Source organism: Xyrauchen texanus, chromosome 40, assembly GCF_025860055.1.
Source record: "Xyrauchen texanus isolate HMW12.3.18 chromosome 40, RBS_HiC_50CHRs, whole genome shotgun sequence".
Lineage (NCBI taxonomy): Eukaryota > Metazoa > Chordata > Actinopteri > Cypriniformes > Catostomidae > Xyrauchen > Xyrauchen texanus.
Window position 1 is genome coordinate 8,072,265 of NC_068315.1, and position 15,029 is coordinate 8,087,293.

A 15,029-nucleotide genomic window follows, 5' to 3' on the forward strand; every position below is an offset into this window, starting at 1 on the left:
TTGTCTGAAGTGCAAAAAACTACAACAGCTTTTCGTCATGATTTTCATTGTGAAAATAGCCAAATCTATTGGATATGTTTCCCCTTTTTTCACATAGATAATGAATGAGTAACTATGGTAACAGGGCTTTGCTTTCCCCCACAAGTGGGTGGGGCCACCTTGCCGACTCTAATCAATCACTTACTAAACTTTTCTGGGTAAAGTTATAGCCAATTTTACAACATCGTTGCCATGACAATGTAATGCCAACCATCCCTAAAGCTTTAACTTAAAAAAATTACAATTAAAAGCTCACAAAATACATGAGTTTTAACAGAAGGATTAATGTAAGTGCTTTTATAAAATTATAAGCTTCTGTCTTTAAACTCTCCAAAAATGAGCCTCACTGCAACCTAGATTTTTGCTTTCTTTTTTTTTAAGAAAAGAAGGGATGAGTCAAAAGAAATTTTTGTGGTAATCAATATTATTCCACAAATTCTATTGACTGAGCTTAAATAGAATTGATCCCAGAACATTCCTTTTAATACGGGTTTGGTACAAAATGAGGGTGAGTAAATGCTGACAGAATTTACTTTTTGGGGTGAACTATCCCTTTAAATTTGACTTTGGGGTTCTATATGATTTAAAGTTACAGTGATTTGTGTGTGTCTCAGGTTTGAGAAACAGCTGCAGGAAGAGGAGAACGCACTGCAGCAGCAGAGGAGACGACTCTATAAAGACGTTTCAGAGGAGAAAGAGCGACTCACACAGCTAGCAGCAAGGTCAGATTCGAGGTCAAGTAAAGGTTCATGAGCAGATCACTGTTTATCTGCCTGCACCATAATAATAATAATTATAATAATAATAATGCAAATTATTTTTTATGTGACACACCGTGTTCCCAATTGTTAATGAAACACCATCAACTGTGGGATCGTGTATTGTTCTTTAAGCTATGTTTATTAACACCGCTCCTGGGACATTATATATTGGTTGGTTTCCCCGGGACTGCAGGCTGGTGGGATCAACTACAGTGGAGAGAAACATGAGTCAAGTCACATACCTCACGTATCTCTGTGATTTTCTAGCACCACATCTGGAGAAATGAGACTCACCTCAAACAATCTCTCAGTGTCCAAAAGAGAGTTATGTCACTGCCTTAAAGAGATAGATTGCCCAAAAATGAAAATTCTGTTCTGTCTTAACTTGTTTACTCACCCTCATGTTGTTCCAAACCCCTTTGATTTGCTTTCTTCTGTGGAACACAAAAGGAGATGTTAGGCAAAATGTTTACCTCAGTCTCCCTTTACTTTCATTGAATGGAAATGAGATGCAATGAAAGTCAAAGAATATATTGTGTGCTTGTGCTTTACAGGCAGCGTGCTGAGCTAGAGGACTTAAGGAAGCAGCTTGAAGAGAACAGCTCTCTGGCTGGAAGAGCACTTCGAGAAGAGCTAGAGAAGAGCAGAGAAGAGCAGGAGAGGCGACACCAGGTAACACATGCACACCATTAGTCATATTGTTACACATTAACAGTTTTTTCAATGATCATTAAAGGATTAGTTAACCCACAAATGAAACTTGTATCATTTTTTACTGATCCTCGTCATTCCAAACCCACATGCCTTACTTTATGTGTGAAAACAAAAGGTGATTTTTTTTTTCAGCTTAATCAGAAAGACCATGCTGGTTGACTAGCCTTTTGTGGGTTATGCCCACAAAATGCCCAGGGTCAGCTCACAGAAGCTATTTTTAATGTATCCTATCAAAAATAATCTTTTATTAGGAAATGTCTTTTTGATTAATAATGACATGCTGTCTGGTAGCACTTATTTCCTCTTTCCTAATATATAATTCCTTTTTTACCACCAGTTTCTCTTTGTACATATGTGACCTGCTTTATCATTTTGAGTCACTTTTGCCAAAGACACTTTTTGAGTTTTATGCACTAAACTAATGTAAAGAGCATTTAAATTATTGTATCAACAAACATTTAAATGAGTATATCTAGAGAACAGTTCAAAATAGAAACATAATAATTCTAGCTTTGAGAAACTTAGACTTTCCTTCTTCCTATATGGCATAAAACTCAAAATGTGTTTGGTGTAATGTTTGCAGAGGTTTCTGTGTAAATAAAAAATGTTGGCTCATCACATACATTTTGATTAGTTACTATACTAATTGTGTGTGTTTGTGTGTGTGTTTGTGTGTGTGTGTGTGTGTGTGTGTGTGTGTGTGTGTGTGTGTGTTTGTGTTTGTGTTTGTGTTTGTGTGTGTGTGTGTGTGTGTGTGTGTGTGTGTGTGTGTGTGTGTGTGTGTGTGTGTGTGTGTGTGTGTGTTTGCAATGTATGTTTTATTAGGTTGAAATAAAGGCCCTGAAGGAAAGACTTGAGATTGAGAAACAGACATGGGAAGAAAATTATATGAAAAAAGAGGTAATCTGCATGTTTTTTTGTGTGTGTTTGCCCAATAATGTGTTTTGAGCTTAATTTATATACTGTTTTCTTGTGTACATATTAGGTTTTTGTCTTGTTTTCCATTTAAAATAGTCTTAAAATCCTTAGTCTTAAAATCCTATTAAAAAATATTTTTATTTGAGAAGCAACATATAAGATATTTACACTTGCTTTAAGAGAAAGTATCTTAAATATACAGTTAGTGTATTTTGTATATAAGAGTATTTTTTACCCGGTTATACTTCTGAGAGTGCAGTAAAGACAAAATATACTTAATTTCAAGATCTATTCTCTAAACGCAAGTCTAAATATCGTATATGTTGCTTCTCAGGTGAATGCATCTTTTTTTAAAGGATTTTTAGATATTTATATTGGAAAATGTATTTTGTTGCAGTGTATAATGGGGAGAACATTTTTGTTGACTTTAATCCATCTTTAACTCAAGAAACTTTCACTTAACAAACTCTCTCTTATTAATAAAGCTGCATATTGACAATTTTCTTCACGATAAGAAATGCACAGTGACACATACTGTATTATGATTCAATAAGTTGCGAGCCATCACGTTATAATCTAGCTGCATTAAGCGTGTGCCCGTGACAGAGTACGCCTCAACCGGGTGCAGTTTCAATCTCTCCCCCTTAGATCGGGACTCTTCACGCAACTCATAGAAGAGGTTCTGACTGACAGGGAAATGCCAGTTTCAGAGTTTGCAGTTATTTACATGACCTGCATCCTTATTATTTGAACTTGAATAAAGTTTTAACACATTAAATATAACTGCATTAAAGATGTAAAGCCAGGGTGTTTCCTTTAAAGATACACGACGCGCAAGTTTTGCTTCAGCAGAACGGAGCGGCAGCTCCAGCTCCACTTATTCCACAACGAGAGTGATTCTGTATTTACTTATTTTGTATTTTTGTAAAAATGTTGTACCCTTATACATTGTGATCTACATCACCTGAAGCTGTGAAAGTTGAGCGTGCAGCTGGACTGTGAGCTGTGTAATTCTTCCTCTCCTCAAACAGTTGCGAGCTGCAGTGCTGCTCTCGCACGTCATCATTAGTTTCATATAATCTCGTTTTATGATAAATGACATCAAACGACTATTTGACAAAAAAAAATTTTGTCGACACTTTTTTATTTCCGTTGCTGTCGATTACGTCGACTAATTGTTTCAGCCCTAATCCACAGTACTGTATGTACCCATGATTGCAAAGAGAGAACGCATGCTCGAGAAGCAATCACCTGTGAGTGTCTTAGATTTATGAACCAAATGTATGTTTTCTCTTTAGTTTGTGTTTTCACGAATAATGTTTGGTGATAGGCAAGTTTAAGTACATAAAGCTGAGGCAATTTAGAGATGAGATGTTGTAAAACATTTTGATTCTTTGATAACTGGGAGATACAGATGACTTTGTCGCAGTGTCTACACTTTCATTCTCTTTCGGATAATCTCAGACATAAGTACTACCTATTACAAAGAGTTGTTAAGGATAAACTTTAGAAAATATTGAGACTTTATTCCCCAAGAACCATATAAATAAGGAATTCTGGTCACACTTTACAATAAGGTTGTATTTGTTAACATTAGTAAATGCATTAATTCTCACGAACTAACAATGAACCGTTATATTTTAGAGTATTTAATAATCTTGGTTAATGTTAATTTATAAATATACTAATATTAATTGTTAGTTCATGTTGGTTTATAAGCATTAATGTTAAAGGAATTCTCAGGCTTCAATACAAGTTAAACTCAATCGACAGCATTTCTGACGTAATGTTGTTTACCACAAAAATTTATTTTGACTCATCCCTCCTTTTCTTTCAAATCTTTTTTTTCAAAAATCAAGGTTGAAGTGAGGCACTTACAATGAAAGTGAATGTGGCCAATTTTTGGAGGGTTTAAAAGGCAGAAATTTGAAGCTTATAATTTTATTAAAGCACTTACATTAATTCCTCTGTTAAAACTCATGCATTATTTCAGTTGTAAAGTTGTTTAAATCATAATTTTTAAATCAATTTAGAGTTGTATTGTTTGTTGACATTACATTGTCATGGCAATGAAGTTGTAAAATTTGAAATAACTTAACACAGAAAAGGTTAACAAGTGATTTTATCACACAAAAATCATGTTTACAAGCATATTGTTTTCGTCTAATAATTTTACTTTTGAAACAGTATTTTAACGTTCAAAAATGGGCCCCGATCACTTTTATTGTAAGTGCCTCACTGTAACCCAGATTTTTGCTTTTTTTTTTTAAAGAAAAGGAGGGATGAGTCTAAATATTTTTTTGGGAAATCAACATTACAATATAAATGCTGTCGATTGAGGTCAACTTGTATTGAATCTGGAACGTTCCTTTAACGTATTCAACTATACAAACCTGTATAGTTCACACGGTTAATCATGAGTCATTGATATGCAAATATGAGTGTTCAGATGTTAGCATGCTCATGGTGACCATAATTTTTGCAGCTTAGATTCTATAAACCATGTCACACTTAAATGAAGTTAATGTATTATGTTTACATCTTGTGGCTGTACTTCTAAAACTATTTATTTGAATGTTTATGGACTGATTGACTGGCCCCCTTTCACTTCCATTGTAAGCATCTTTTGGTAACCTTTACCAAAATTATTTCTGTGGCATTCAACATTGTCACAAATGCTGGACTGTTCCTTTAATTAATTATAATGTACAGTTTGATTACGTTCACTAGCGTGTGGACTAATTGGCAATGGTCTTTCCATCTAATGCCAGCAAGAGGAAAAGATCATATCGGAGTACTTTGCTGTGATCTTAGTTCACATAGCTCTCAGGTTCAGTGTGTTCACACACACAAGGTCAAACCAGTGTTTTACGGACAAATATCTCTATGTAAACAAAGTGTCTGAAGGTGTATGACTAGCGTTCATTCATGTGTTTGTGTGTGTGTGTTATGTTAACTGGTCCCTGTTGTAATCTCTAAATGTGTTTCCTCTCACAGGAATCATGGCTGCTGAGCAGAGAGAGGGAGCTGAAAGATGAGGTGCGTCGAGGAAGAGACAAAGAGATCGAGTTGGCCATTCAGAAACTAGAGGAGGAGACCAGAGGGGCGAGGGAGGAGTCTGAGAGATCAGCTGACAGCCGGTTTGTTTCCTCTTCCTGTTAACCTGAACATATGTGTCTGTAGAGAGTTGGATGGCACAGGATGTTGCTGTATGGCTCATGCAATATCTAGTAAATGTAATTTTGTAATACTGATCAGTATGTGCCACCAATTTCCCTGCTGAAAAGACCAACTGGCATGGATTTCAATGGCATGGATTTCAATGCTGGTTTGGGCTGGTCTGCTTCTGGTTTAGCATTCGATAGGGTCATTCCTTTTATTCCTTTTTGAGCTCTGTAAAAATAATGTTTTGGTAATTTAAGGAAGTATTTATATAAAAGGTTATATTAACCAAACTTAAAACCAGATACCATATTAATTGTGATTTGATTTTTACAACTGCAAGAAAATAAACAATGCATAACAGGATGGAAATAAAGAGCTAAAGTTTGCCATTGCTCAGTGAGGGATTGAGAGGTAGCTATATGATGAGGGTGTCAGTCAACCTGAAATGAACCTGAATATCATACTGGTTATGTAATTTTGTCAAATGTTTTAGCGTGGTTTGTTGAGACAAACCAACAATGCCAAAAAAACAACTAAATTTATTAAAACAATGACTAATACTTAATAATGTTTGCCCTGCTGATTTCTTTTATTAGTTTATTAGTTAAATGCTTATGACAAAATTTTATAGGATGGAAATTGAAATTGAGGACATAGTAAAAACTTTTAAAATGACCAAAATACTTAAATAACTCATTTGATTTACACCTTTAAATAATAATACAAATCTTTAAATTGTGAGTGAAATATTTTATCCGATATATTATGATATATATGACAGGGACATGAAAATGTACTGCATAACAATATCCCCTGCAGAAGACCAGCGTCCAAAACACAACAAATGCTGGTTAACAGCCATCCTGGTCTTTTCAGCAGGGTTTTGACAAAGATGAGAGCCTTGTGGTCCCAAAATATTGAGCTTTTCACACATGTTTTGCAGCCAGGGTTTGTGCAATATGGGCCATTTACATTTAAATCATTGAAATTCTTCCAGACATTTGCCAGATGGTCTGTGGTTTTTGAGAGCCGAATGCAAATTTATAGTGGGTGTGTATTTGTGTGTTTGTGTACAGAATAAAGCGTGTAAGAGAGAAATATGAGGCAGAGCTCCGAGATCTGGAGCATTCGGAGAGGGCGGCACTGCAGAAACAGCAGGAAATGAGAGAGAAACAGAGTGAGATGGAAGGCGAACTCCTTCACCTGCAGTCACTCCTACGACAAAGAGAGCAGGAAATAAGCGACCTCGCCAAGGTAACCATCGCCATGGGGACCTTGCCTTATTTGTCCACGGTCATTAAAAGTGGATAATGGCCTCATGAATCTACAGACTCCACTGTATGTCACAAGATTTTCCATAAGTAAACATTATATCGTTCATGAAGTATGTCATCAGACTAGTTTCACAATCTCTTTTTGCGAGTATGTGAGTGAGTGAGATGTTTTAATCTTCTGTAGCAAAGAACCTGTCAGAGTTGGGAAGTTCAAATAATTTCAGTAAATCAATTCAAACAGTCTATTCTGGAAATGTATTCAGAACTCTGATTTAATTACTTGTTTGCGCCATCACTCAAAAATGTTCACTGAATTACCATGTTGCATTTTTCATGCATTAAAATAATACTCCTAATCCATGTGCAACACACTCAGTAAGTGTCACAAGAAACATGTTAAGGTTTCTCTTATGCTGCCATATGACATTGCAGAAATCAGACAATAAAGCTGTATTATATGCAAGCTTGTTCCTGTTGAGGTGTGATAAATTGGTTGACCTTCAACTGTCTCTGTTTAACTGAACACCTGAATGTAAATTTCAGTGTGCAGAACAAGTAAGAATAGATAACATAACATGCACTCAGTGATAAAGCTAAGCAAATAGTACATTCAAACACACAAGGTCAGCTGATACACAGTGTTTAAAGTCAAGAGGAAACTACGTTCACAACCCATTGTTCCTCTGGATTGTGGTGTATTTTCGAGTGAAATGAGATTATTAAAATTTATAAGGACTTGATTTGATCTGCCAGGAATGTATTGGATTGTGAAATGTGGGCATTGCAAATCAGAATGCAAACAGATGGCCTGATCTGGGTTAGAGAGAAGAATTTAAAATGTAATTGAATGGGGGGCCAATTTTTTTTTACGTTAAAATACTCACTGTTTCAAAACTATAGACACAAGACACAAACAATATGCGTGTAAACATGATTTTAGTGTGATAAAATGACCATTTAAACAACTTTACAGCTGAAATAATACATGAGTTTTAACAGAGGAATTAATGTAAGTGCTTTAATAAAATGATAAGCTTCACATTTCTGCCTTTTTAAACCCTCCAAAAACTGGCCACATTCACTTACATTGTAAGTGCCTCACTGTAACCTCGATTTTTGCTGCTTCTTTTTTTTTTATCCCCTTTTCTCCTAAGTTGGAATGCCCAATTCCCACTACTTAGTAGGTCCTCGTGGTGGTGCGGTTACTCACCTCAATCTGGGTGGCGGAGGACAAGTCTCAGTTGCCTCCGCTTCTGAGACCGTCAATCTGTGCATCTTATCACGTGGCTCGTTGTGTATGACAACACGGAGACTCACAGCATGTGGAGGCTCGTGCTATTCTCCGTGAGACACGCACATCTTACCACGTGCCCCAATGAGAGGGAGAACCACTAATTGCGACCATGTGGAGGTTACCCCATGTGACTCTACCCTCCCTAGCAACTGGCCCAATTTGGTTGCTTAGGAGACCTGGCTGGAGTCACTCAGCACACCCTGGATTCAAATTCGCGTCTCCAGGGGTGGTAGTCAGTTTTAATACTCGTTGAGCCACCCAGTCCCCCGATTTTTGCTTTTTTTTTTAAATAAAAAGAGGGACAAGTCTAAATAATTTTTGTTTTAGTCAATATTATGCCACAAATGCTGTCGATTGACCTTATCTTTTATTGAACCCTGAATATTCCTTTAAGGCCTGTTTTTCCTCTCATGTTCCTCTCAAGTCAACTTACAAAAGCTTTGTCTCTCTCTTTTTTTCATGGTGTGGGTCACAGTCACGTGATAAATTATCAGAGGAGCGCCGCAGCTTGGCGGAGGTGATCAGACAGGAGTTTGCGGAGCGACTGGTAGAAACGGAGGAAGAAAACAGGAGGATGAAGATGGAGGTATCAGATGCCAAGGCACGACTCCGCTTAGAGGTGGAGCGAGTGACCAGAGAGAAAGAAGAGGAGCTCGTGGAGGTACACCAAAGGTGAGAGAGGTCCGGAGGAAGAAGATGAGGCTAGATGTGAAATTGTCTGGAATAGCGTACCTTGGCTCTAACGTGTTTATTACACAAAACTCTTGCAGTCTAAAGAAACAAGTTATAAACATATATACTTGGCTTGTTTTGAGTTTGCATTTTGGTTGAATGGGAATAATTGAGGTGCCAATTCAGCAATTGTGGCTGTTTTGTAAATGGTTTTTCGGGGCCAGACACGACCCGCAAGTTCTGGAATTGTACCTAGCAAATTGCTTTTATTGTAGAGTTAAAGGTAGTTTTGCATTATTTGTCTAATTTGCATGATGAGAGATCTTAATGGTCCTAAACATAGTTTATGATTAATCAGTGGCGCCATCTAGTGGTCTGATATTGCTCAGTAACAACCGCACATAAACGTATTAGACCGCTCACCTGGGTATTCTTCTCCACTGCTACGCAAATCACTGTGCTCGACAAGTAAGCTAATAAAATAATTTAAACTCAAATCAATTGTTTCATGTTAATTTTTTTATTTATTTATGTGGTAAGCAGTCTTGTGAAAAGATGCATAATTAGCAGTCTGACATTAATTACAAAATAAACACCAACAAAACGGATTTCAGCTGTTCAGTGATTTATTTCTTCTCACTTATTTACATAATTCCAATGCAAATCAATGCTTTATGTTCATTTATTTGTTTATTTGGTTAGTGACCATGTAATAAGCGGGATAATGTAGACAACCAGTTGTTTTTGCAAAATAAGCCCCTTCAGGGTGATACAAAACCATGATCACAAGTCCTGATCACCCTGTCAGGGTTTATTTTGGGATAACAGCCGGCTGACTAAATGCACTAGGTGTCATGAACTAATAATGTACAACATATTTGTTCAGCATTTATTAATCTCGGTTAATGTTAAGTTGTGAAAATACAATTGTTCAGTGTTAGTTCATAATACATTTACCTATGCTGACATATGTATCTTTCAATGTTAAAAATGTATTAGTATATGTTGAAATGAACATTAACCAACATTAATAAGTGCTCTAAATGATCAGTTCATGTGAACTAATGTAGTTAACCTAATATTAACAAATACAACCTTGTTGTAAAGAGTGGTGGAGACTGTAAAAATGTAACAAAGCAATCTATTTTGGTAATAAAATATTGATACAGTATCATGAGTTACCTCTACTATAAAAAAATAAAATATGCTATTTGGGGAAAATACGCTATTTTTCTTTTAGTTCCTTTTAAATGGTGCAGTGGTGTTCAATTACAAGTTTGAATTGACTTCCTGTGCTCAACCACAATGACAGTTCTCTCTACCTTTTCTAGAGTGAAATCTGCCATTTTCAAGAAGGAAGAAACTGTTAATAATCTGCGGAAGCAACATGAGGTATGGCATATTATGAGAGATCTGATAAATTACTTTGTCTGTTATATCTTGCAATAAATGCAATAACCGTCTTGTGAGTATTTTGATTCGCGACTAATTTATCTCTTTCTCATCTGTCTTTCAGGCTGCATTGAAGAGAGCAGATCATCTCGAGTCTTTGTTGGAACAGCAGAGGAAACAGCTGCTAGGGAAATGATTGACATGTTGGTGCATCAGCCCCTGAGAGCTCCTCCCCCCACCACCCCTTCCCTTCTATCATACAGTCCACTTGCACAAAGAAAAAAATCTCTTTATCCATATTCCTGTCTGGTTACATTTTTCTGCTTTTGGTCATTTGGATGAACTGATGGATTCTGGACGGAGACTTGAAAGAGGGGTGGATGGTTCCCACCAGTCTTCTGATCAAGAACGGCAACCTGTGGCATTCCCATGAGAACAGGGCAAAATAAGAGAGGAATTTAATCTTCTGTTAGGATTCCTGGAGACTTTTGTGTGTCTATCTTGCATGGATATGACTATTTTTAATTTTATTTATTTATTTAAAAAACTATGTTTAGGACCATTAAGATTTTTGGAATTGTAGCATTATCACAATTCAGCTCTTTTTCCTCAAAATTTGCCAAAAAAAATAATCATTAATGTAACGGGAAGAAAATGATATATTAAATGAATTGTAAAGTATTTATACATCTTGGTAGTATTTGTTGTGAATTTACCTTTAATTTATTTTGATTTAAAAAATGCATTGTATTACTGTAATTTTGTACTGAAATACAGTCATATCGTATTGCAGTAAAAAGAATTGGCATTGAAAATTATGAGAATTTAAAAAAATCTCAAAAGTTAAACTTACGAATTCATTATGTGCGGTAATGACTATTTGAATGGGATATGTGCTTCATTGCCATTCAATTATGTCATAATCCAAAAAATCTTAATGATCCTAAATATAGGTTTAAATGTTTTAGGCAAAATATGAATTATTTATTTTTTCTTGTGATTTGTTTTTGCTTTGTTTTTTTGTTTTTTTGGTGACCTGGATATGTTTTGTGGAAAAAGAATTGGAAAACCTTGGAAAAAGGCATCTACAGTAAGTTCATCCAGATGTTTCTGTAACTACACACCCACTTCCCTTTCTGTCCAATGTTGGAGGGAAATGAGTGGAGGTTCCAGTGGACAGGAGAGGTGGTACAGGCAAAGGTTCTGAAATCTCATTCCTGAGAAGTTAACTTCACATTAAAAAGGAGAGCACTTACCCCCCTCCAATACACAAACACACATGCAACTACACCTAGACTCCCCTGGCTTTTTATGTGCTGCATATGGATTTTTGTCCTGGTGCCCCTCAGGGCTATTTCTAAATTACAGGAGATGTCCTAGAAGCCCCAAGGACAACCAAACGTGCTCACTCACAGCACTCATTGAAGCTCAGCTCTTTCAGATGTCAGGGAATGATGACAGCATAGGTATAGGACAGATGTTTTAGAAGGTTTTTTGACAGAATGGAGATGATAAGATAAGCAATAATGAAACAAGCAAGCTTTCACTTCCTAGAGTTTTTATACTAACCATCTGCGACAGTGACGAGTGGTATCGACACTTGGTTTTTGTTTCTTAGACTTTGCGTTGGGTAACCTCTTCTACTAAAATCATGCTCAACATCAGACATTAAATTTATATATATATATATATATATATATATATATATATATATATATATATATATATATATAAAACATAAAAAAATACTATTTACTTGTAATTGTGTCAAGCTGTGAAGCAGTTTTGCATTAAGTGTGGATAAATCGCTGGACACTTGTCGTATCGCCCCTGGTTAGGACATTGTTGGGGATGACTTAACATTGTTATCAACCCATACTTCCGAATTTAGGACTTGCCTATGGTTAAATTAGGGATTCTCTGACAGGAATTTTGTTCTCGAACAAACACAAGATTTTGATCCAGGAACTGAAATCCTGTTGAGCCGGGGGAGAATTATATGGCTGGTATTCATGCTGTTGTTTCAAGCACAGTCACAGCCTGTCAATTTCTCACTCTCTCTTTTCAATCTATACCAAGCGACCTACCCAAGAGAGGAGCCGAGACAAATGAATTGCATGGGGAAGAACTGGTCTCCATTGTTTCTTCTTATGAAGTCATTTCTATTTCTACTTCCCCGTTTCTCTTTTTTATGTAAACTAATTGTTGGTTCAACAAGGTAGTATCACACTAACAGCTTACAAAAGAACTCTAAACCTTTTTGAGTCAATGCTAAAAGCACAACCCAGAAAGGGAGGAAATGTTCACCCTATTATCGTGACCCAGATGTTTATTCTGATTGGATACCTTCTTCTTAAACTCTTCTCTTTATCCAAAACAATACTCTTGCCAGAGAAGTTGATTCTAGTTCAAACTAATTGACTTCTCAAAAGCCAACTTTCCACCCCTTGGACTGAAATTGATTGTGTCCTACCTCTTTGTTGTACCATTGTTTGACGGATATGGAATGTCAGATTTTCCTTGATTCGCCTACTTACTGAATGGAACCACGCCACACATGTCTTGAGTGTGGTCATGACTCACCTCTTGATATCACACTTATGTGCATCCAAGGTCAGTTGGATAGATTTGATTAGAACCCCAGTGTAAGGTTCATGATGTTAAAAACATTCTGAGAATGTTTCAAATGCATTGTGAGAAGGTTGGAAGTCCATTTTGGCAGCAGATGCTGGTCCTGAGCTGTGCGTGTCAATCCCACTCGTGCCAATTAACCCTTCTTTTGTGTGTGTGGTCTTTAATAGCCAAGCGCTGGTCGCCGTCTTACTCTGGCCTTTCATAAATGATAAACTTAATTAATGTCGCAATGTTTGGGTAACATTTTGCCTTCAAACCACTCCTATATTTCCTCATTTTTTGTTTTTGTAATGTTTTTTGGGGGTATTTTGTTTTTTGCATGTCTTATTTTTTTGTAAATTGAATGAACCCTTTAACATGTAGCTCTTAATTTGACTCTTTTACCCACGTCCTGTGTTTTGTTTATTAAAATGAATAGTTTTCTTTTATTTCCCTAAGTAAATAAATCTTGAACATGAATTAGCTGACTTTTGTTTTTCTTTTCCAAATCACAAAACAAACAATTACATGATCACTTCATCTCAGTTTTCCACCCCTTAAGAGTGACCAAGTTTAACACCACTCAGTTAATTTGCCATTCCACACAGCTTTGCATCTGCTATCGTCTGGTGCATTTTTTATGTTAGGCTTTTGTGTTCCCTGCAGAAAATATTCAACAAATCTCTCTTTCTTTCAGCTCCTTTCATTATGTTTAAAGCTTGTTTAATGTAAACTTTCTGTCCTTTGATGATGGTGAACTTTCAACATTTACCCAAACAGTGGAATGCATTGAAATCTTCATAAAAAGTGTCTGAAGACACACCTTTTAGTTAAAAAGCCTTAAAGACTTTTCATTAGTTGACATGAAATTCCAAGCAGTTTCATCAGCAGTATCATGTGGTGTGACATGCTATAATTCATCTTAAACTACTTTAAACAAAAATAAATAAATTCAGTACTTGCATTACTAATATGAGGTTTTTGAGAGACTACATGGAATATTTGTGGTTTTAAATAATTCAACTGTTGCATCACAAGGCTATTTAAAATTAAAAGGGTGATTCAATATGTTGAAAAAGTTAAAGGAATGTTCCTGCTTCAATACAAGTTTACCAGCTCGAAGGCATTTGCTGTCCAATATATTTGACTCGTCCCTTATTTATTTAAAAATCAGTTACAGTAAGGCAATTAGAATGGAAATGAGCGTCATTGTGGGCTGAAGCACATAACTGGTAAACAGAAGGTTCCCAGTTTGATTCCCACAGACATGGTGGTGTCTGTGGGAATCAAACTGGGAACCTTCTGTTTACCAGTTATGTGCTTCAGCCCACAATGACACTCATTTCCATTCTAATTGCCTTACTGTAACTGTGATTTTTAAATAAAAATCACTTAACTCCAGGTTGCTCATTGAGGATTGTCCCTGTAATAATTGCACTGTAAGTCGCTTTGGAAAAAAAGCATCTGCCAAATGCATAAAATGCAGGTCAGGTAAAGGAATATATATACAATTTAAGCTCTATTGACAGCATTTGTCGCACAATATGGATTACTACAAAAAAATGGATTTGATCTATCTATCCTTTTATTTAAAAAAAAATCTGGGTTACAGTGAGGCGCTTAATAATGGCCCCATTCACTTCTTTTGTTTAGTGCCTCCCTGTAACCTCAATTGTGTGCTTTTTTTTTTTTTTTAAGAAAATGTTTTGTGTTATTCAGCAATATTCCTTTAACACTAAAATACTCACCATTTCAAAAGTAGCCACAAGACGTAAAATGTTATGTTAACATGACTAATGTATAGTATTTTAAAATCTGTGTTCTACGTAATTTTAGTGTGAATAAATGGCTTATAGTGTTTACCATCGTCATGAGTATGAAGCTGTAATATGGAATCATATCATAATAAAATGTTACCATATTATGTCTGCTTCTTGAGGCTATACTTTTGAAACAAACGTATGCATTTTAATGCTTTTGGAATATCCAGTATATTTTTGTGGTAATCAATATTATGCAACAAATGCTGTTGATTGAGCTTAACTTGTTTTGAAGCAGGAACCTTCCTTTAAAAGAAATGGTACCCATTATAGGACCTAAGATATGCATTTTTCCTTATATGTATTTGTAAATTTGAACATAAATAAAGAGCTCATTGAAATGTAATATATCAACTTCTCATAGTTC

General features: G+C 35.9%; 1 protein-coding gene across 3 annotated transcripts in view; it reads left to right on the plus strand.

Moving 5' to 3' along the window:
- cep131 (centrosomal protein 131) overlaps positions 1 to 11,888 on the plus strand; it is a 30,923-nt gene extending 19,035 nt beyond the window's left edge. For all 3 annotated transcript variants that reach the window (XM_052112550.1, XM_052112551.1, XM_052112552.1), the window contains 8 exons: positions 654 to 761; positions 1,355 to 1,472; positions 2,340 to 2,414; positions 5,430 to 5,572; positions 6,674 to 6,851; positions 8,641 to 8,837; positions 10,169 to 10,229; positions 10,354 to 11,888. In XM_052112550.1, the coding sequence (XP_051968510.1) occupies positions 654 to 761; positions 1,355 to 1,472; positions 2,340 to 2,414; positions 5,430 to 5,572; positions 6,674 to 6,851; positions 8,641 to 8,837; positions 10,169 to 10,229; positions 10,354 to 10,425 (952 nt within the window). In that variant the 3' untranslated portion in view covers positions 10,426 to 11,888. The remainder of the gene's footprint in view (positions 1 to 653; positions 762 to 1,354; positions 1,473 to 2,339; positions 2,415 to 5,429; positions 5,573 to 6,673; positions 6,852 to 8,640; positions 8,838 to 10,168; positions 10,230 to 10,353) is intronic.
- Positions 11,889 to 15,029: the final 3,141 nt, after the last annotated feature.